Source organism: Eulemur rufifrons, chromosome 7, assembly GCF_041146395.1.
Source record: "Eulemur rufifrons isolate Redbay chromosome 7, OSU_ERuf_1, whole genome shotgun sequence".
In the NCBI taxonomy this organism is placed as follows: Eukaryota; Metazoa; Chordata; class Mammalia; order Primates; family Lemuridae; genus Eulemur; species Eulemur rufifrons.
The window spans coordinates 106,156,594-106,179,884 of NC_090989.1; the positions used below are offsets into that span (position 1 = coordinate 106,156,594).

At 33.5% G+C, this 23,291-nt stretch overlaps 1 protein-coding gene across 50 annotated transcripts in view; it reads right to left on the reverse strand.

Moving 5' to 3' along the window:
• MBNL1 (muscleblind like splicing regulator 1) overlaps positions 1 to 23,291 on the reverse strand; it is a 193,201-nt gene that overhangs the window by 103,838 nt on the left and 66,072 nt on the right. For 4 of the 50 annotated variants that reach the window (XM_069475337.1, XM_069475342.1, XM_069475336.1 and 1 more), the window contains exon 2: positions 5,312 to 5,431. The exons of 39 other annotated variants lie outside the window; for them this stretch is intronic. In XM_069475337.1, the coding sequence (XP_069331438.1) occupies positions 5,312 to 5,317 (6 nt within the window). In that variant the 5' untranslated portion in view covers positions 5,318 to 5,431. Of the gene's footprint in view, positions 1 to 1,677; positions 2,236 to 5,311; positions 5,519 to 23,291 lie in introns of those variants that run through there. 7 more of the 50 variants (XM_069475349.1, XM_069475348.1, XM_069475344.1 and 4 more) reach the window with 4 other exon arrangements.

A 23,291-nucleotide genomic window follows, 5' to 3' on the forward strand; every position in this document is an offset into this window, starting at 1 on the left:
CCTGTGGATTTAATTACAGGTGCCTGTTTATTTGTAGTTGCCAAATGTGGAATTATGTATGCTGACTAGACCCCATCAGTTGTAGTCATGTCTCAGTTTGGACTCAGGAAGAATTAAAAATCTCCAAACTTTTACTATTTTTAATGTATTAAGAAAAATAAGTCCAGCATTTTCACATTACCATTACAACTCTACAGAGGTAGCACGTATATAACAAAAGAGATTATTATATTATCCTCACACAGTTCAATTCTTATATACTGTTGTTATCTCTTCTTTCTGTATCTATAGGTAAAATTTCAAGTGTTAAAATATTAGCTGTCAACATTAGGGGCCCTGAAACTTCATGCACTACTCAGAGGAAGAGTGTGAAAAAAAAAATCTCTTATGAGATTTAGGATATCTGTTCTTTTGTTCATCTTAGAGCACAGATCTACTTTGTATTTGTTAAATGAAATAGCAATGAAAATAAAATTTACTATAAATAGAAAAGCATCCTTAAAAAAACACTATCAAAAATATGTATTTTTCATTTTATACAGCTACTAATAAATATTTTTATTTTTCATTTTTAAAAATTAAGTTACATTTTTGTCTATTGAAATTAAAAGGTTTCATTGTGGCCTTAAGCTAACAGCTTTATTCCAATTATAGGGAGTCAATTAAGAGATTAAGTTCATATTGAAAATAAAACAAATGCTTGAAAAAAGAAGACATTAACTGATAGCACGGCCAACAATGATCTCATATTAGAAGAGGTTTCTTAATATCACCTCACAGATGAATGCCTGTGAGTGAAGGCAAGGTAAAAACAAAGTAAAGGCTTATAAATAAGTAGCAGCTACCACAAAAGGTATAACACTGAAGAGAAGATTTGAGTTGTTCACCTGATGCTGTTGATCTCTCTACCCCACCCCTCATACGCATACTCTGCCACCACCACCCCACATGTATCCTTCACCCAGGTTATTTAAAACCACATGGAATGAATTTTTTCCCAAAAAGTTGGATACAAATAGAGGCACATTAAAAAAGGTAGGAGCAAGGGGAATAAGCCCCTTTAAAAAAATGAAAACAAAGCCCTAAAAGAAAAGAGACCACTACATTTAGAATGCCGAACAGTAACTTTTGACAAAGGACAAAATAATCCATCCTGCCACTACCAAGATCTGGGCTGTTCTTCTAATTCTTTTTGAATTAATTGTGGATTTGGGAATTTGAGTTTAAAGAATTTAAGGACATATTCATTTAATGTTTTTGGTTTTAAATATTAATACAGAGGTAAATAAAACACAGGCATTTGGTAAAATAAATAATTCTATTTCATTTTTTACCATTTTAATTCTCAACAGGATTTCTCCTACTAGATATACAATGCAGATTGCAAAAAGAAAAAAGAGCTTCATGGGTTCCAATTCAAAGAACAGAATAAAATATTAAAAAATTGATTCAATGTTAAGTTTGATATAAATAATAAAGAATAGAAATGTGAGTATCACACAAAATTCCTAAAAGAAGTGTTTTTAATGAGTAATTCCCTAATCTAAGACTCAGATTTTGGTCCTATCTTCAAACAGAGTTCCCCAAGGACACTCTGACTACTGGTTTGCATTAAATCTATGGCTATAGGATTTTTTTAGCTTCTAGAACTGCTTCCTAGAGAAATCAGAATCTTACCTTTACATATCTTCTGGAGAGGTTTCTTGGTGCTTTGAAAGCTCCTGAGGTCTATGTCAAACAGCCATTCTCTTCCTCCCAGGGCCTTAGGGGCTTGGAGAAATCCCAACACCTGCTGCTACCACTGAGTGTCGAAGCTAGGAAAGTTTCGGGGTTTTGACAGCAGGATCACTGAGCCATAGCCAAAGCTTGGGAAGCTTTAACAATTGAAAGCAAGTGTAGAGGGCAACATGGTACCCAGCATGGGGCTCAATTGTAGCAGCAGAGGGAGGAATATTCCCCGCCCTCACAAGGGTTTAGAGGCAGCCATCACAGAACCCAAGATTCTGTCAATGGACAGGGCCGAGGGAGCAAAAACATGGCCACATAGCATAAAACCCTGGGAGAAGGGGAACAACTAGCACAGAGCTCAGGTAGCGCTTGAAAAGAATCACCAAAATCCCCCGCCAGAACACAAGAAGCAATGGAGAAATGCAACAAAATACATGGAAATAGGCCATTCTAGCATCCCATAAGAAAGCCAAAAACATGGATGAGGAGGGGTATGGAGATCTAGTTCTAGAAAGAAAAGTAAGGAACACATATTATAGTAAGCCTACTACATTTGAGGTTAAAAATCAAACAAATGACATAAAGTTACTAAATCTTGTCATGACAACCTTTATATCCAAGACATTTACAGATATAAATAATCACAGGATGCTGATTCACAAGGCAACAGAGATTAAAAGGCAAAGTTGTTAGGAAATAGAGGAGAAAATGGAAAGATGGAGAGAAGGTTAAACTCAACTGATTTTTAAATTGAGAAATAATTAAATTGTTTTAATAAGTACAACACATTTTATCAAATTCTTTACTTTCTATTATGATTAGATGATGGAGAAGGAATTCAATAAGAGAAGGAGAATATGAAGAAAAAGAGACAAGTGGACAAGGAGTACACAGAGATGAGAAGAACAAAAGATGAAAGAAAGGGAAAAAGAAAAGAGGAGTAAGAAAGGAAAATGTAATTAACTTAGTTTTGATGCTTTGTCAGATAAACTACTCACTCACTAACAGTCTCCTGAATCTGTACTTCAAAATGGTATATTTTCCATGGAGACGCTAATATCTTGTTAACCTCTATTCACAGCTCTTCAACTGCTCACAAGCCTTCAGGAACTCATCTTGAGGAGCCCACTGAATATTAAATGTTAAACAGTGACAAGAGACAAACCCTAAGACAATTTTGCTTTGATCAGCTGGATAAAATCAAGTTAGAGACTCAGTATAAACTCTGACAGGACTTTAATAATCCTTAACATGTATCAAATGAAAATGATCAGGATCATTTAGGAACTCTCACTTTTTCAATACTAGAAATAAATTAACTATGCATAGTATTAACATTTCATACTGTTTTAGAACTAGTTTTAGAATCCTGTTGCCCAACAGCAGTTATGTGAGTGTAATTTTTGACTTTGAGTATCACTTGTATTTTTTTCTATTCTAAGGTAACCAAAATAGTAATAATATTCTATTTTACCTGGTGTCAAATAGCTCAAATAACCTTGTGTTGGGAAAAATTGATTCCTCCTCACCCATCTACAAAACATATATTGTTAATAACACACGTAATAAAAGCTGCTCTTGCTTAGGCAAAGCTCATTTATGTTTGATGGTCCCTGAGGGTCAGACATTATTATAAAATGAAATAACCCCTGCCCTACAACATAGTGAGTACTGCCTAAGCAGACAGCATTTTAAATTAGAGAGAATTGGAATTGTATAAGGGCAGAAGATGAGGAATCTGAATTTCTCTTTAAAAATACTTTTTCATCATATAGGCAGTGTCTAAGTTTAGATGTTGGCTTGAACTAAAACTTAATTTTTAAAAATATAATAGTGTCAGTATGACAGGTTTGGACACAGAAAGACTGAGTGAGCCCCTATGGCAGAAATCAAATGGAATCTGACCTTTTTTAAGGTAACAATTTTATTTTAAATAAAAAAATCAAATACAATTTGTATTTCTGCACCTGTGTTCTCAATTTCATTCATGAAAACTATTTTTAACAATCTAAATAACAAAACTGAAACAAATTTTTAAAATGTGGAAGAGAAGACAAGGAAGTAAATAAACGCTGACAATCTGAAATGGCAGAAATTCATTCATTTGTAAAGCTTTTTAGATGATATTCTTGAATAAAAATCATATCGTTACTAAAGTATCTTACATAAGATCAGATCATCTAAACAAAAGTTTTTCAAACTTGCTTGTTAAGCATCACAAGGGGAGAAATTTTTGAGAAATGTGCTCACAATTATATCCCTAGTACCTAGTTTGCCTAGCAATATAGTAGGTGCTCAATAAATACTTATTGGTGCTCAATAAATACTTATTGGGTGGTGGTGCCCCATGTGAAAAAGCATTTTTCAAAAAGTGTGTGTGTGGCGGGGCTGGTGTTGAGAGGGCTGGTCAAATAAATTTGTTAGAAGTTAAAATAGGCCGGGCGCGGTGGCTCACGCCTGTAATCCTAGCATTCTGGGAGGCCGAGGTGGGCGGATCGTTTGAGCTCAGGAGTTCGAGACCAGCCTGAGCAAGAGCGAGACCCCATCTCTACTAAAAATAGAAAGAAATTATATGGACAGCTAAAAAATATATATAGAGAGAAAAAATTAGCCGGGCATGGTGGTGCATGCCTGTAGTCCCAGCTACTCAGGAGGCTGAGACAGTAGGATCGCTTGAGCTCAGGAGTTTGAGGTTGCTGTGAGCTAGGCTGACGCCACGGCACTCACTCTAGCCTGGGCAACAGAGTGAGACTCTGTCTCAAAAAAAAAAAAAAAAGAAGTTAAAATAAAGTTAAACAAGTCTCTTCCTGCATGACTTGTCAGAACATTTATTATGCCACTATAAGTTCCCAAACATGAGTGTTACAGTTTAATGAAAGATGTAGGTAAACTATTAATTGGCACATAGTTGTATTTGATATAAATCATAAAAGGGAAATTTTATATATATATGAGATCTCTATTCTAAGTATTCATTTTACCAATGAAGGAAACTACTTTGTATAGGCTCAAATATATATGTATTAGCAGTTAAGTCTCCTTACTGCTAATGCCAGATACATCCTGTGCAACTATCTAATATAACCAGTATTTTACTAATTTGTTTACATAATTATCGTGAACTGAAAAGAACATTCCTGGCAAGAATCAAACATATAAAAGAATTTAACTTAAAATCTATAATCTACTGTTGTGGAAAAAGGCACTTATTTAGAATTGAAAGGAGGAATAACTGCTTTCCTGCACTAGAAAGTCATTTTTTTTAAATCATTGTGGACAAGTAAAAAACAAGAGTACAGATTAAATGGTGACCAAGAAATTATATGGAAAACTATGGTCCATCAGGGTTAGTATCTTCAAATAGTGGAGCTGTGAGTAAATGTGAACTTTATTTACGGAACATATACAGGATCACAGATCCAGTCACTGCTATGAAAACCAGGATTCATCTCTAAAACAAAGTGTCTAATGCACAGAATATCAGAGGCCATTTCCCTATGGATGCCATCTCAGTCCTTGAGAGAGCAGTCCTACCCAAATTATATCTTAGTAAACTGGCTCCCCATTCGCCTTATTCACTCACCAGCATCCATTAGCCAACTCCACGCTTTATCTTCAACAGATAAGATACGGCTTCTTCTTGCCATGGTGCCATGAAAAGGATCCAGAAGGTTCCCCTTAAACAACATTTCCTGAGTGACTGCTGCAGCACCAAGAGTAAAGGATATGCCAGGTCAGCCATGTCTCCTTCCCAGCAATATTAGCAGCAGCAGCAGCAGCAGAAGCTGGAGCAGACCGTTTAGACCCACCTCCTTGCAGGATGCGAGCCAAAGCATTCTTGTTTACACCTACACAGACTTTGCCTGTATGTTTGCACCTTTTCCACAGTGTCAAAACAGGTGTTTTCCTGTTATCATATTTAAAATCTGCTCCCCAAACAAGGTGATGAATATACTGTTACTATGAAATTCTAAGTTTCTAATTCTATGGAAAAACACGCTCTTAAAAGTTTACTTTATTATAAGAAAGTCTTAATGAATCCTTTTTAAATTTTTCATTTAACTTCTCCACTTCCAATAAGCAAGTAGATTGCCCTAAAATTTCCTGTTAATGAAAGAAAGGATGTTAGCTTCTAAAATAAATACCACCATGCAATTTTGGTCATTTCTTTCATAATATTCTATCTGCCTCCCTGGCATAGAATCACTATTTACTATTTTTTTTTTTTTTTTGCAAGTGCTAAAGTTTTCGTAATCTTTACAATATTCCAAAGAGATGGGGAAATATCAGCTCTCATGGTCTTTATTGTACAAAAGGAGCAATGTCTTCTTTGCTTCCACATTTCATTTCCATTTTGACGTTATTGATTACTTTTCATTCCAATAATGTTCAACTTAACAAGTGGCTAGAACGTGGCTGGGCAACAGAGTTAAGCAAGTAACAAAATTAATAAAGTATTTTCTTAACTGATTTATCCAGGGCTAAAATTAACAGATATAAAAAGCATCTAGAGGTTTTTTGGGTTTTTTTTTTTTTGGGTAATTTAAATAGCTCAAAAAAGGGTAAGTAAAAAACAGGTTATTATTTTCTTAATTATTTACTTGTTAGAGAGAATTATAAGCACTCAGGCATGTATGTGTTTTCTGTACAGCATAGAATAACAATCCTCATTACCAAAATTGAAAACCTATATACACAGATTCTGAGTATAATGTTTCTCATGTGTAAGTACTTTGCAGTGTTCACTTCATCATCAAAGTATTATAACAATAAGAAAAACAGCTAATACACACTGTGTATTCATTAAATGCCAGGCACTGTTCTCAGTGCTTTACATGCATTATCCCATTTAACCTTCACAACAACCCCAAGGATCAGATATTAGTAATGCCCCCATGTTGGAAAAGAGGAAACTGAGGCTCAGTTAGGTAACATAAGTTCTTCAAGGCCACAGTAATTTGAACCCAGGTTGTATAGTTCTAGAGCTGGAGCTCTAAATCATTTCATTAAAACTGCAACATTATTTTTGTTTTCATTTATTTGTATACTGCAAGTTTATCTTTAACAAGATAGATATTAGAATATGTTTACATGAAATTAAGATTTAATAACTAACATGTATAAGGTATTTATTGTATACCCTGAAATTCCATAGGCCCTTTACATGTATTAACTTACTTAAGATTTGCAACAACCCAACAAGGTAGATGTGTTTCCATTTAATAGGGTATATCTGATGAATTGAGGCACAGAGTGTTAAGTTGCCAGAGATCATAAAAATAATAAGTAGCCAAGGTAAAATTTAGATCCAAGGAATGCAGCTCCTGAAGTTGCGGTTTCATGCCCAACCTCTACCACCTCTTGAAAATTGATGGAGTGTTAGACTCTTAAAGAAAAGGAATAAGAAATGTCATCTCTAGCCAGAACCCTGTTAGAAGGAGAATCTGACATCCCTGTCTCTTTAAAAAACGTAGTATGCATAAATACGTCCTCAAGCTTATATTACATGCATCCATTTCACTTAATGATATTTACTAGCTTAAGGAATTAGCAAATGTTTATGTGATTCCCAGATTTTAAAGTCAAGGACAAATTTGGTTTTCACCTTTTTCTCAAGTATATCATATCTCCAGAGGCATTAACAGGGAAGTAACATTATTATCATCACGGGGTCTGTCATTCTGTTTTTTGGGGTTACCATGGCTACCAGTCATACTTATATTGCATTCCCATCCTTCACAAATAAATTTAATTATGTACAGGGCCCAGACAATAATTATGAGTTTAGAGAGCTTCAGAAATCCAAAGATCATCTGTGCGATATCAGCTGAAACCAATGTTGGAAGAAGGTACTTCCTTGAATATTCAGCAGCTAAAACAATCTTCCTTGATTCAGCTCTTGAGGACCCAAAGCCATCTGGGTAATTTCAGATACCTCAAACCAAGCAGCTAGGGCCTCACATGTGAGACTGCAAAGCCAATGAAGAATACTAAAAGCAACCTATTTCTTTAATATGGCAAGCATCCTAACTCTCTGGACTAATTTTCACTATCTTCAGCTTTTTTAAGCCCTAACCTAATATAAATTAACACCTAAAAAAAACATGAAAACTTCAGAGAGAAAATAGTTATAGTGAAGACACCTGCCCTGTCAGAATTTAGCCATAAGCTATAAGAAATACAGCCATTTGGTGGCATTTAGCAAGAAGAACTTATTTAGGTGCCCATGTGGCACAGCTTGAGGTGATGTGTTATTTGGAATCTATTTACTTTCAATCACCATAGGAGGAAGATGACAATTCTGTACCCAATTTCTAGACAACTACCTTCTTTGCAGAATGCCTTGGGTAGTAGCGTTATATATTGCATCTGCATAAGCTTGATTTACTCTTTGGCTGGGAACAGATTTAAATTTGTCTCAGTCTCTAATCTTAACACTGAATTTAAACAAAAATTATTCAAGAATTCTAAAAAGCACATTTTGACATCTTTTGAGTGAGAAAAACAAAGTAACCCCATAAGCTTTTACATAAGATAGATCATAAGAAATGATTTTTATGACCTTGGCATTACTAAGTGATAGACTAGGAAGAATCATGACTCATTTACGCAGTCATGTAAACATATAGAGATATAGATATAGACATATAGATTCTGACTGCTCAATTTAACCACTGCAGTTACAGTTATTTCTCATTGATATGCAATGCAATCAACAACATGCAAATATAACTTTCTGATTATTTTAATAAAATTTACTTTTAAAATGATTTCAGTAGAAGTAATATTTGTAGATGAATAAGGTAACATCTTCTTGCTCATTAGCTCTTACTGGGTCTATTTCCTTTTATTTAATTCCTTGAACATGGCTTTATCTGGAAGTTAATTAATAAGCATAAACTCTAGGCCATACTTTGGTCAGAGCAGGTGAAGTTACAGTAAGCTCCCCAGCTGCTTCTGGAAGCTAAACAATCCACAATCCTTAACAAATACTAAGCCATCTACATAGATATAAACTAGTGACCTAAAAGTGAAAAGCTCTAATTGTGCGTTACAAATTCCTGAGTCATTTTGTCTTCACAACTTTATGCTTTAAATAAAACCGGCTGAAGAAAATCTACAAGTGACTCAGTATGACTTAGTGTTTCCAAACCAGGAAAAGGAAGGACTTTCAGTATTTGAGATAAGGTTTGTTTTCTGTAGTTTGGAAAATAAACATTTCCTATTCAGTTATGCCCGAGGGCAGGGGGTGTGTGTGTGTGGGTGTGTGTGTGTGTGTGTGTGTGCGCGCGCGCCCAGAGGAAGGAGTATCTGTGTTTGGGTAAGGAAAGGGTGGGAGGCAGGGAGAGAGGGAAAATGAAAGAGAAAAAGGGAGGAGAGAGAAAGAAAAGGAGAAAAAGAGGTTTGTTTGTTTTTTTTTCACAGTATTTGATGTTCATGTGAACTGGTTACTTTGTGCAGGAGTTAGAATTTACCTCAGCAAATTATGTGCATGTGAGCTATGAAAGCCTTACAATTATCATAAAATCAACAAAAAAGGCTCACCTGACTGCATACAGTAGTCACCCCTTATCTGCAGGAGATATGTTCTAAGACCCCCAGTGGAGGCCTGAAACCACAGATAACACCAAACCATACATACCTATGATGAAGTTATATATAAATCAGTCACAGCAAGATATTAATCACAATAACTAATAAGAACAATTATGACAACACACTGTCAAAGTTATGTGAATGTGATGAATGTGGCTTTCTCTCTCTCTCAAAATATCTTATTGTACTGTGCCATGGGTAACTGAAATTATAGGAAGTGAAACTGCAGATAAGGGGAGACTCCTGTACTGCATTTCCATGAATTCAATGATACAGAATGATGTATTCAATATAGTTACGTCAAATAATAGAAATATTGGGTTTCTAAATTAGATTAATTTGATAGCTTTATTTTATTATGCATAAGTCATTTTTCTGTACCTAAATGAAAGTAGCATATTTTTTTCCTGATATAAGAATGAGCAGATTTTGTCCTAGTGTCATGCTAATAATAACCCCAGAGTTATCTATCTACTTTATTTAAAATGTATTACGTAATTTGTTATTTACTGGAGTTACTAAGGGATGGCCAAGAGAAATAAGTCTCATATTTGTAAGTATGTATACATATGTAACCCACCAAATGACATCTAGAATTACCAAGGCATCAGTAAGAGCTACCACTGAAATTGTCCATCTTCCCATGTGTTAGGTGGAAATGCATCAATCAAGCCTGTGCTCCATACTTGGGGACAGGATTATAAATTAAGGAGACAAAATCCACCTCTATGATAGGTATAGGACTATGTCTACTAGTTTGGTTAATTCCCATTACACAACTTTGGGGCAGGTATATTCTTATTCCCATTTGAAAGATAAGAATACTCAGAGAAGTTGAAAATGTGTCCAGGAAAATCTGTTCTATGAATGTCTCTAATACCTTGCTTAGAAACTAGGGATTAATGAGACGCCACCCACACACACACAATATATATTTACTTTCTTGTTCTCCGTTACAGGAATTGTTAAATATTTTTTATAGAGAGAGTTACAATTTATAATTTTGAGAATTTATAGAAATAATTTATAAAGAATATTTGGAAATTGCAACTCCTTTAGTTGTCAGATAAATAAATATATTAAGTGAAAATAATAAACCAAATAGCATACATATCCCAAAACGTCCAGAATGCTTTTATTTTATCCAACACTTGAAAATAAAAGAAGCATGGCTTGTTTTGAAAGAAATATATTTTCTTTATTCACATTTGATATTGCTGTCTGAGCTAAGCCAAGTCAGCTCCACTAAGGAGTAAACATCATGTTGTTATATAGGCTTGTCTCAATCCCTATCAGAAAATTTTCTCCATTTTTCTTTTTGTTTATTGTTAATACATACTTCGTATTTTGATATTAAAATGCTACCAGTATTATTCCTTTTTTAAGGCCCACTTTAGTTCCCAAATGAGCTCATATCTGTCTTTTAGTGTTGGTACTTCCAGTTCCACATTCCTGTTTAAAATACTTCTTCCCCCGCCCCCCACCTTTTTTTTTCCCTTCCAGAAGTGACTAATCTTCCTGTTATTCTACTCTGTCAGTTTTTCCCCTGGTATTCTTTTCATGTTGCGTAACGTTTACTTTTCCCCAGCTCTTTTTATAATTTTACTACTGTCTCCTTGGTACTATCCTTCCTTTTTCAACAGATTAAAATAGTCAATATTTATATATTAGCAAGCTTTTTTTCTCAACTTCTGTGGTATTCAGATTAAGCTATTTCCTCAAGTCAAAAAAGCAACTACTCTTTCAACAGACATAAATAAATATCCATTTGTTGATCTTCAAAGTTAAGTTCGGTCTAACCCTTGGAATTACCAGATACCACAATTAAAGGGCTTAGCTTTTTGTCTCCTTTCAAACTTCCTGATAAGGTGCTCTAGCGAAGCAAACAGAATACCACTCCTTTTAAAGATCTCTTTCTTCCCAGCACTTCACTGTAATGTCATAAAACATGTCAGCATAGTCTTATAAACATAATATAAAGTTTCCTATTTTTCTAATTTTCAATTGTAAAATATATTTTAATTATATGCCAAGAATTTGCCTTCTATCCTAATCTCAAATAATTATAACAGTTACATCGCAATATCTGAACATGAGTAAAAGAGCCGAGTTTCTTTTTTGGGAAAAACATCTGAGAAGATTTACAGAATTACAATAATTATTTAAGTAACATAGTCTAAATTTCATAGCATAGTGTCACATGCCTAACAGAACAACAACAAAAATCATAACTCCAGTTTTATATAGTGCATCTTTTGTTGTATTAAATATTATATCCTACTTACTATCTCATAATCACAGGATCTCTTGGGGAAAAGAGTGTGTTACTTGTCCTAATTACACTTTCTGTCCATACAAGTTGTTCACAAACCTTTAGAAATTGTGCATTTTCTAAACTCCAAAAACACCTTTTAAAAATACTGACAAAACACACATTATGAGATAAAAATAATTCTAAAATTTCATCCTCACTTCCTAAAAATCGAAAGTCAATCAAATTAAGTTCAAATGTTTACTTATGCTAAAATAGCACAGAATCTTATCATTTTAGTCTTGGAGAATTCCTATTATTCTCTCTTCAAGTCTTACTTCTTCAAAAAAAGAAATTAATAAAAACTTCCTGGTTTGTCACATACAGTGCCCTAAACAGAAACATCAGATCTTTCTCTGGCTCAGCAAGAACAATTTAACTTCCAAATCCCTTTATTGTCACTATTTTAAACACTAAGGTCAAAGACTCTAAAGTCAGCTAAAATATTATTAGTTAAAATGTGTGGTATATGATACCACTATCTAGTATAGTAAGCAAAACCAGATTTGTATACAGCAGGTCCTTTTTTAAAAAATCACAACATGAGTAGAAAACAAACCCAAACTATATGTAGCCTAAACATTTGTACCCCGTAATATGCTGAAATAAAAATTAAAAATAAATAAATAATAAATTAATTAGTTTTTTAAAAAGCGGGGTTCATAACTACATCGCCAGTTACCACCCACCACAGTGCTTGACAAAAAACACAGATGCCCAATAAATATCTTCTGAGTAAATAAATTCAATCATATAGAGGCATATTTATAGTAAACAAAAAAGAAAAAAGGGAACTTCTTAGAATCATGGGATGTAATTTTATCAAAATATATTAATAAAAAAATGAGAAGCAATTCAAAGAATTTCTCTGTTAAAAAGTTTTTTTAAAAAATGTATTAGAAAACTTTGAATACATGTATCACTTTATCTAGATTTCATATTATTATATCTGATTCTCAAATTTGATAAAAATCATTCATGAATTTTTCCCACTTTTTTGATATAAACTACATTTTGGAGTTGACAATTAGTTACTAATAAAAATTCTTTGTAAAAGAATTCTTGATAATAAATGAAGCAAGGGTGATACAAATCACCATTTTGTAATCCTAAAAAAAAAACAGAGTTATAAAATGATCAACAATGAGATGAAATCATTGGGTCCAAGTGTGATGGAGAACTTTACAGGGGTTGGCCTGGGCTGACATGAACTCACTAACAGATTTCAGCATCATTAGAACTGGAATAACTGAAATTATGCCCTCTTGGTATAAGCCAACAGAAAGTACACAAACTTTCTAGGAAGTGTCCTCATCAAATAGTAATATATAACATTAAAGTTGAACTCAACTTTAATTTCTAGTTTACCAGAAAGTAAATGTGATTAAAGAACGAGCTAAATGACAACACAGGAAAGCAATGTACTAAATTCAGAATTTCAGACATTCTCCAGGAATGTCTACACAGAGGCATGAGGGGGGAAAAGGGAGCAGGAATTGTTATGGATTAAAAGAATCTTAAAATATATACCACCCAAATGGAATGCACAAACTGTATTTAGATGCTTAGTAAGGGATCAATAAATATCCATTAATATTACTTAAAGTACAGAAAAATGAGTAGCATTATTCAAGTGCTCACTGAGTACCAGGCCATTATGCTAGTACACTGAAATAAGTGTGTATCTTATTGACCCTCACATCAACCCCAAGGTAGGTACTAGTACTATCCCTATCTTACAGATAAGAACACTGGGGCATAGAAAGGATAGGTAGTTTGCACAGTTACTCACTTGACAAGTGGTATAATAAGTAATGTGAGTGTTTCAAACAGTGTAGAATGAAAATATCTGGAAATAAAATTCTACATGGCTATTCCACATAATAGAAGTATTTAAGTTAAAAAAACAGAGAGAGAGAGAGAGAGAGAGAGAGAGAAACACTGTAGACAGTGAGTCTGCTAAGTGTTTAATAAGTGTCTCTCTGGGAGAGGAAAGGACCCTGGAAAGGACCCTTGCCAATTTCCATAGTGTAAATACTCTCCTCATAGCCAATTTTAACCTACCAATAGGACATCACCGGACATGAAATTGGGAAAAGATCTTATGTGAGCCAGTTCCAGCACTCCACTGCCTGCAGCCTCCAACAAAAGCCATATAGATAGAGAGTGACATTAACAGGCTAATTTTATGACCAGGAGGATAACAAGTAAACTAAAGAAAAGCTGCAATGACTATATCTGTTGTTTACAGAGGTTTCTATACAAGTAATAGTCCACTTATATTTGAAATTAACAAAATTCTAAGGAGTATAACGCAATGCATGAAAGGCGATGAGGATGAACAAATAATTCATAGAGATTCCTCACAAATATACATTTTCTGTGAATGACAGTTGACATCAAAAAGTATTTTTTATGTAATTAACAAACTGTGTTTAGTGATTTCCTGCTAAACTATTTATCCCTCAGGGAGCACACATGAGAATGTATTTCTAACTAGAGAAGTTGAAAACAAAACAGCAGAAGGAAACAATTTGATCTGGGTCGGCAACAGATATTGCAACCAAAAACAAGGGGATAAATTTTTGCATACCCTGTGTTTTCAAACTACATGTCATACAAAAAGTGCTGAATGAATATTGATCAGAAGTGAGGAGAGAACAAAGACAATCATAGAACTAGATTTTTTTTACTATACACAGTTATGTGCCACATAACATTTTGGTCAACAATGGACTACATACATATAAGATGGTAGTCCCATAAGATTATAATGGAGCGGAAAAATTCCTATCAACTAGTGACACTGTATTGGTCATAAGGTCTGTAGCACATGCATTATCTTTTCTAGGTTGGGGTATGTTTTAATACAAACTTACACAGTGTTGCAATTGCCTAAAGGTTTCAGTAATGCTGTGCAGGTTTGTAGCCTTTGAGCAATAAGCCACACCATAAAACCTAGGTGTGCAGTAGACTATCTAGGCTTGTGTAAGTACTCTGTGATGTTCGCACAATGATGAAATCACCTAATGAACCATTTCTCAGAACTTATCCTTATTGTTAAGTGAGGCATGATTGTACAAATTTTTTTTAACTTATTTCTATTTAGTGAATATACATACAGATATACATATGTAAAAGGGAGTTCAAATTAATACTGGTATATTTACACTATTTCTTTTAAGACGCTCCTTTAGGTTATTCAACAGTAGCATGGAATGAATAAATATAGTCAAATAAATTTTATAGGTGTATAAAAGAGAGTTAGATCTATTAGTATATTGATCCTATCACTTTATAGTTTATCATTTAAAAACAGTGTCTACTGGATAAGTAAATTTAGATAAATTTTAAATTAAATATAAAATCTAATTTTCACATGGAATGCAAATATAATGTTAAAGAGAAGCAACTGCTGATTAGCAAAGCAAAAAAGACAAATTCTACACAAATTTGCTTAGATGTTTAGCAAACTAAAGCCAGTATTTTCCCATTTTTGGCACGTGGCAAGTCTGTTGCTGACTTGTTACTGAATTTGATTCTCAAGAACCCACAGCTTATTACTTAATAGTATTCTGGCTTAACTGGACTCCATAAAATAAATGCAATTCATTAGCACTGTTTTATGCTTATTAAATTCATATGCAAAACAAATGCAAAAGATGCTTTTGAGCCTTGTTAGAGTCTATAAGTTGCTTTCTGATGATGTTCTGGTCTCAATAGTAGAATGCAGAAATCTTTTATTGTATCAATTTAACTATTGATTTCTACTCTTAATGCTTATAAATGCCAGAAAAATGTTACATTTTTAATCCACTGCCTTAGGAGAGAAAAATTTACAGAATTAAAAACTAAAAATTAAAAAGAAAAATCAATCAATAACACTGTTGTCTAGTACATAAATAACTCAAACTATTTTGTTACTTAACTAAATTGACAGTTTTTTCCAGCCCAGTTATTAGATTGAGATGAGAATACAAATGGTTTTTTTAAATCTTTGTGATATCACACTTAGTTCCAAGTTAAAATTCCAAGTTAAATAATTTTAGTGTTCTATATAAAAGGGTAGTTTGCATTTCCTTGACACATCTTTCAAAAAAGGTGACTATGTCAATTTTTAGTGAAATATATGCCTAATTTACAACTGTAATGACTACAATTAGCTTAAAAGTGTTTTTTTTTTTTTTTAATTTTGGGGATGGGGCAAGGAAAGTTATGGCATGGGTCAGGAGCTACTATATCTGGTGATATTTCATATTCTATCCCATTTTAAATTTAATACAAATAAAGCAGTATTTATTGGACGCCTGCCATGTGTTAGAACTAGTAAGGCACAGCTTTTGCTTTTATTCTAGACAGGGGACATGGAGTTAAAAACCGAACAACAATGGTCTATAGTATGAGTATGACAGAGTTCTAATGTGTTTCTCCTGGCATTACATTTTTGTGCAGTACAATAATGTGGTAAATAATGTATGTGTGTTCATTATTTTTAAGAATTTCTATGCTGTAGTAATACTGCTTGGCTTTTAGCACAGTATCCAAAACAAGAATAAATAGGTTCTGGGTTAGAGATTAAGATATCTTCAGGTGATAACTGATAAACCTAGATTAAAAAAACAAAGACAACAACAACAAAAACTCTCAGGATGAAACAAATACCACTATCTCTTTCAGTTAGTTTGAAAGTAGATCTGACTACATTTTCTTTTAAAACTGCCACTGTGTGTACTGCAAAAAGGAAACAAGATTTAAAATATACAAAAGCAGAGTTCTGATATAAAACCCCTTAAAATTTGATGAAGGATGGCACACCAGGCTCAATCTGCTATCTCTTGAGCATTATAATTATTTCCCAATTTGCAAGATTAGAAAATTAGACTAGCCTCATAATTACCAATAACCAAAATGAATGTACTATGAAGGCCTCTACACTCATCTCTTTTGAGTGCTGTATGAACAAGAGGCTCACTGTTCAAGACATTGGACACTGTCTTCATGCCAAGGGGTGGTATTTATAAATCCATACCTTTTTAAGATTATCAAGGTCTTATCTTCTCTGAGAACTCACCCTATTTGCAGAAAAGCATTATAAATCTAAAATAATGGATCAACAGAACTTATTCTCCAAGTAAGATGACTTTTGCAAAATGTGAAGTTCCTTAAAGAGGGCCAGTAAGTCTCAATGAGTAACATATCTTAATGCTCAAGTGGTGATTGCAGCATTTGTTATCAGCTACATAATTACTCTATTCTAACTCTTAATGAGCTTGAAGCACTAAATTTTTAATCCCTCCTGATGATCCTCTTCAAAGTGGATAAATGTAGGTTCCTCTTCAAGCAAATATTTAATTGCTAGTACTACTGACACCAACACATAATCTGGAACATATTTTACTCTCTAGAATTTTTCAGTTCTTTTAAAAATAGCTTATATCACACAGCTTCTAAAATACTTGTGGGAGGGAAAAAATAACGAGCAAGTTAACAAGTAGCAGGGCCTAGGGATTTATGCTTTCGGTAAGCTTGAATTCTTTCTACTCCAGGTTGAAGATTTGCAACACTAAAAAGTATTCACACTTGCAGACAAAACTTAAATTTTTTTCTACAATTAGAGTATGGAGAAATTTAAATGTAACAGAGATACAGGAATCTTTCTCTCTCTCTCTCCATATATATATGTATATATCTTTGTTACTTTTATTACTTCTATTAATATAATAAAAACAGGAATAATTACAGTAGTATTCCGGTTCCCAGAATGCTCCTCTCATAATAAACACCAATACTAATCAAGGCTCTTCTCAATATTCTCGGTAGCATCAAAAAAACCACAAAACACTGATAATGTTGCTATTCTGGTAGTATCAGTTTTCCCTATGCAACCTTTGAAGGGTAAATATTATTCTGTGTGAAAGCCAAATACTTTTCCAAAAAAGCACTCTTATGAACAGGGAGTTAATATTGTTATCAAAATAACTATGTATCATGCCACTGCATGGACCAATTTATTACTCTCCTCTGAGACATGGGCTGTAAAGAAGGCCATCATATCAGGAAGCCTGACTTGGTCCCCATGTGCTGCCTGCACAAGATAACATACAAAACATGGCATGAGTCCAGATAAAGGCCTGTTCCAGAAATTTACATCAACAGAACATAAATAATCCATTATAGTGAAAGAGCAATTTAAATGGATGAGTTCTACCATAAATGAAGGATGTTGGATTACTTAGAGAAAAATTTTATGAATAGTTATATGTGGCTATCCAACAAATGTCCCATTATTACATAAAAAGAAATTCTCTAAAGTTGAATTGAAAAGCACATAAAATCTGCTCACAATTGTTGGTCATGGCCAGGAAGGAGACGTACTTTTAATTCACTAAACACTTAATGAGTGCCAGGGACACTCAAAACACCAAACATACAGAGGTGATTAATGCAAGCTTCCCATTTTTAAAGAGCTTAAAAACTAGTGGGGAAAAGAACCAAATTACAAATTAACTGTAAAAATCAGGTATAATGTGATTTATTCTATGGTACATGAAAGGTAAGGAAATGTAGAAAAGAAAAGCTATTCGCTTCATGAAGGATGTTTCATTTGATAACCATTGTACAAGGGACCCTTGGGAGTAAGAGCACAGAGACAGAACTAAACTCTTCTGTCGACTTCAACCACAGGTTGGCAACAGATGCAAGAGTTTGGCAAAAATCAAAAAAGCATTCTGTAAGAATCAATTGGCCATATAGAATTTTAAATGTTGGGCATTGTATGTTTTATCATAATTTTAAATTGTGTCCTATACATCCTTTTATGAGTGAATTTTATAATAAGCTTATAATGTGTGTATATATGTATACATACAGGCATAATTTTTTAGGAGAGTCTGTTGTTAAAGAAAAAAAAATAGTGTAAACCTTTTATGTCACCAGTAATCAAGGCATCAGGAAAGTTTTTCACTTGGACTCGATCTTAATAGCAGTTTTCATCTGTCAGGTGTGTCAATGATGCCATTTTCTTGAAATGAAGACAGCATGTTCCCAGTTTTGCTGTGACTTATCACTAGTCATATTTAAAGAGTCCTAGTGATCTCTAGATCTTATGAATATGACTAAAGCCTAACCTCACCAATCCTGGGTACCTAATCTGTAAAACTAATAGACTGCACGACATCATTTATAAAGACTCTTTTAACTACAATTTTAACACTTTACAGATCACTAGAGTTCAATGTAGAAAGTGATAAAAGAAAAAAAATCTCTAAATACTAAACGAAACCCTTGACCATTGCATGAATCATCTTTTAAAATGTAAAGAATAAACAACTCTTAAATTTAGACCAAAAAAACCTCAGATTTCTCATGAAACTAAATATAGCACCTAAAGTTTTCATTCTTAATATTTTTGAAAAGCTTAAATTGTATGAAATCTTAACTACTTGGTAATTTGCCTCTGTAACAGTTAATATTCTAGTAAAAACTTAAGTAGAACCACAGCTGAATATTGATTTTCTTTCAGGATACTTCAAAAATGTCAGAGGCACTTTCAACAGTGCAAATAAAAATAAGGTTAGTAGGTTCTAGTTCAAGTTTTAAATATTAAGCTAATATTAAAAAATCATAATAATCAAGGGAATTTAAGTAGCCAGGATATTGCAATTTGAAAGCTGGATGCAATCTGTAAATGACTGTAGAGTGTCTTTTTTTTAAATCTGGATTGATTTTATTTCTGTTCTTCAAATTGACATAATAATAGGTAGCCATGCCTTAGAAATGAGATTTGCAGCCTGTCCTTTCAAAGATCTATGCAGCAATGATAAACCCAGTGATTTGAACCCATCAAACTCATGCTAAGTAGTATGTCTCTGGGTGAATACTTGCCGCTAGACAACGAATCTTCTCAAACTACCTAGAATAAAATCTGTAAACCCACAAATAAGTGATTTTCCATTGATCAAGTCCTATTTTAATTCAAATGCAGTTTAGAACCACACAGTGGAATAAATTGGCAGTAATTTTATAAACCTAAAACATTTTATTTTATCTTTATGTTTATGATAATGCAGTTTTATTTGTGCTCTAGAATAAAAAACAGTTCAAGAAATATAATCTTGAAAACTACCATGATAGTCAAATTAAAACCTGTAATGGTGCTACATAATTTCTTGTATCTTTTTAAAAAGTTTTTTCATAAGATAAACATACTTTAATGACCAAAACACTTTCAGAATGTTTGTAACTTGAGATGTCTTTTTTCTTCCAAAAGTGACCTGTTTTTCTCTAGAACAGTTACTAAGAAAAATATTTTTCAGCTAGTCATAAGAATGACTTCCTTAGCAGCCCTTTCCTTTGTACCATTAAACAGTCTGGAAAATTGCTTGCTTGAGTCATTCATGCTGTCAAAATATACTACAGGCTAAGGCTGACCATCAATTTTCTCTTTCCTAGAACAACACACCCAATTTATGCATGAAGTTTTAAAGTAAAAGCACATGGAGTTTTAGGACTACTTTCACAAGTTGATATTTTATGAAGCTGTATCCACACAGGCTAGTCTATTAATTTGTCATATCTGAGGACTACTGCTTCTTATGCAAGAAAAGTTGTATATATTTAAATCCATTATAATTCAAAGGTAAAAGATAAAATGAACAAAGTAATATCCTTAAGTTATATTAGTAATAAACCCTTTATCATCTTTTTGAACTTCAGTGCTACAAATAAAGATCAATTAGAAATTCAAAGAGAAGATATTAGAATTATTTGGAGGTAACTCCATGTGGAGTTATTTAGAGATAATATTAAAACATACAAAATATGAAGTTATTTATAAAAATAAAATAGTTACGGAGTCACACCAAGTAAGCTGTAACTCCACTTTTGTTGATAAATGTTTTAAGAAACTTTCAAAAGTTAACACATTATTTTACCAACTGGCTAGAAAATATAGCAAAATGGAAGATTTGTAATAAATGAAGACCTGCTAATTACAATCAATGTATATCAAGTAGCCTTTTTTTAGGGACCAGGAGTCATAGGAAACGGTATATTTAGAAATAAAAAAAAAATTTGAGTCAGAAACTTAAGGGGGACATTAATGAAACAGTTATTCTACCTTCTCACTATGAATAAGAAATTACAAAGTAGGGGAAAAGTTTATTTCATTTTTAATCATGTTTTTTTAAAATTCATCAACAGTGCTAATAAGAAAGCAAAGCAAAAAGAAGAAAAGAGAGAATGAGGAAGAAGAGGATGAGGAAGGAGAGGAGGAGGAGGAGGCAGAGGAAAAAAAGCAAGCAAGCAAAGCCAGCTCTATATGATAGTCTGGAGAATGTGAAAGTTTCCAGATGGTTTTATCCTTAGGAGATAAACATATCTTCTTTATAGATTTGAGAAGTCACAGCAAAATACTAGGTTCCCCGAACCTCTTGGCAGTTATTAAAGGAATGGTTGTTAATCAGAAGCACATCGCTTTTAAAAAATATATCCGGCCATTTCTGTTGGTTTAGAGATTCCAACTAAGTCAGTCTAGATGGTAGGGCAAGCAATAGGGTTGGGGAATAAATACACTTTTCCAAGTCTCTTTTGCTTTGTGCAGGCAGGAAGCCTGGAAAAGTACCTAAGAAGCTGTTTACACGCAGTAGGCGTGCCATGTAAGCTGCTGACTCATATGGAATTAAGTGGATCCTGCTATTAGCATAGCTGATCACCAGGCAAGGGAAAGGTTTGGGTCTAGTAGGTATTTACAGCAAAGTGGTCCAATTGGCGCCATCTCTTACACACTACTTTCAATGCTCAGCTTTCACAGTTCTGCTGAAGTTCACATTTTGAGGGCAGGGTTTTAATAGGTATTTTTAAAACGTCGGCCATAATTGTTTACACTCCCTAATTCTTCAAGATTCATATGCTAGCCAAATAAACCAGAAGTGGCAAAAGGTTTCAGATCAAAAAGCCCTGGAAGGTATTAGTATACAGAGAGAGTGGTACTCCTTCAATTTATCCCAAAGCAAATACATCTTGAAAAATCAAGCAAACCTTGGGGCCAAAATGTGACTAGGAAGAAATGATAAGTAGTGCTTTATTAACACTAGTTATTTTTATTATCATTATTTCAATATATTTTCCTGATCTAATACTTCCATAAGAAGTGTGTGTGTGTGTGTGTGTGTGTGAGTGAGAGAGAGGGAGGGAGAGAGAGTGAGAGATAGAGACAGAGAGCAAGTACAAGTGTATGCTTTGACTGTTGTTATCTGTAGAAACTTGCCTGCTGGAAAATGTTTCTTTAACTTTGGTTTGGCTCCTACTTTGGAGCTGATGGGAAATAAAAACTTTTCCATGGATTAGAGCCAACTGAGCTGCTAAAACAAAAGGTAACATTCATTAGATGAATGGCACCATGATCTCATTCTGAAGCTTAATTTTTTTTATAGTAAGTGTGAATTGTCTGAAGTTTGGAAAATTCATCAACTACATATTAATGTCAAAAAGTAAGTGAATATCAGCTTTACTTTAAATGTTATTATTTACATGAAAAAAATTTTTAAACAATGAAACATAGAACAGTAGTGAAAAGAACTCATTTTTTTTACTTCAAATCATTTAGCTTAATTTTCTATCTCTACAGTCTCCCCAATAAGTGAGTACCAATATATATAACTTGTTTGCTATTTATACTAATATTCAATATTAGGTAGCTTCAATATGAAACCATTCTTAAGGATAAGTTGATTTTTCTCAATAAAACATGAGCATCTAAAGGTGAAACCTCCCTTGATTTTTATAAGAAATACAGGAGGGAAATCCTAGGTCTTACCAAGCATCTGCTAACTAAAAAACAACTGACTAATTCCAGGAAGGCCTTACTGTACCATTTTTGGCAACTGCCAAAAGCTGAAAACATATTTTATGTTCCCTGCCCTCAGAGGTCCTTCTGTACTTTCTCCTAATTGTTTCACAACATGTTAAAAGCCTAAAATAGCCAACTCAATTAAGCAGGCTACAACCATCTCCCCTTTGAACACATATTTGATCCTTCTTCAACACCAAGAAATACAATTAACTCATTGTCACACACTAAATCAATACACAGCAGAATAGAATGGGCAATAATCAATAGCCTTAACAAGAAGGCAGTGGCATGGCTCAGTAAATCAAATAGTAAATGTACAACTCATACTCAGAATTAGGGTATAAAGACATTTAGACAAGCTATGAAGGAAAACCCAGAACTGGCTATAGAAAACAACTAGGCTATATTATTTCTGAAGAACCAATAAAATCAGGGGGCTGGGGTTTTTTCCTTCCACTTCCTGGGAAAAAATTATAAGCTCTCCCATTTCTAACCAACTCAAAAGTCTAAAACTTATAAATTGGGCAAATGTTTTAAGTATCTTGGAGCAAAAGGGACCATTTCAACAGGCTAGAATTGGATCCCTATCAATTGAGTGATAATGAAAGAGGGGGAAAAAGCTGTGATAAATAGAATATCATGAATTTGGATAATTATTTATACTTTTGAGGAAGTGAGTGGTAGATATTTTACCAAGTTTATATAGTTATAAAAAGAACAAAAGACAAATAGTGCAAATCATGAAAAAATAATCTTTTAATATTTAACCTCCTACTCTGTACAGGTACTTCAATGAATCAACAC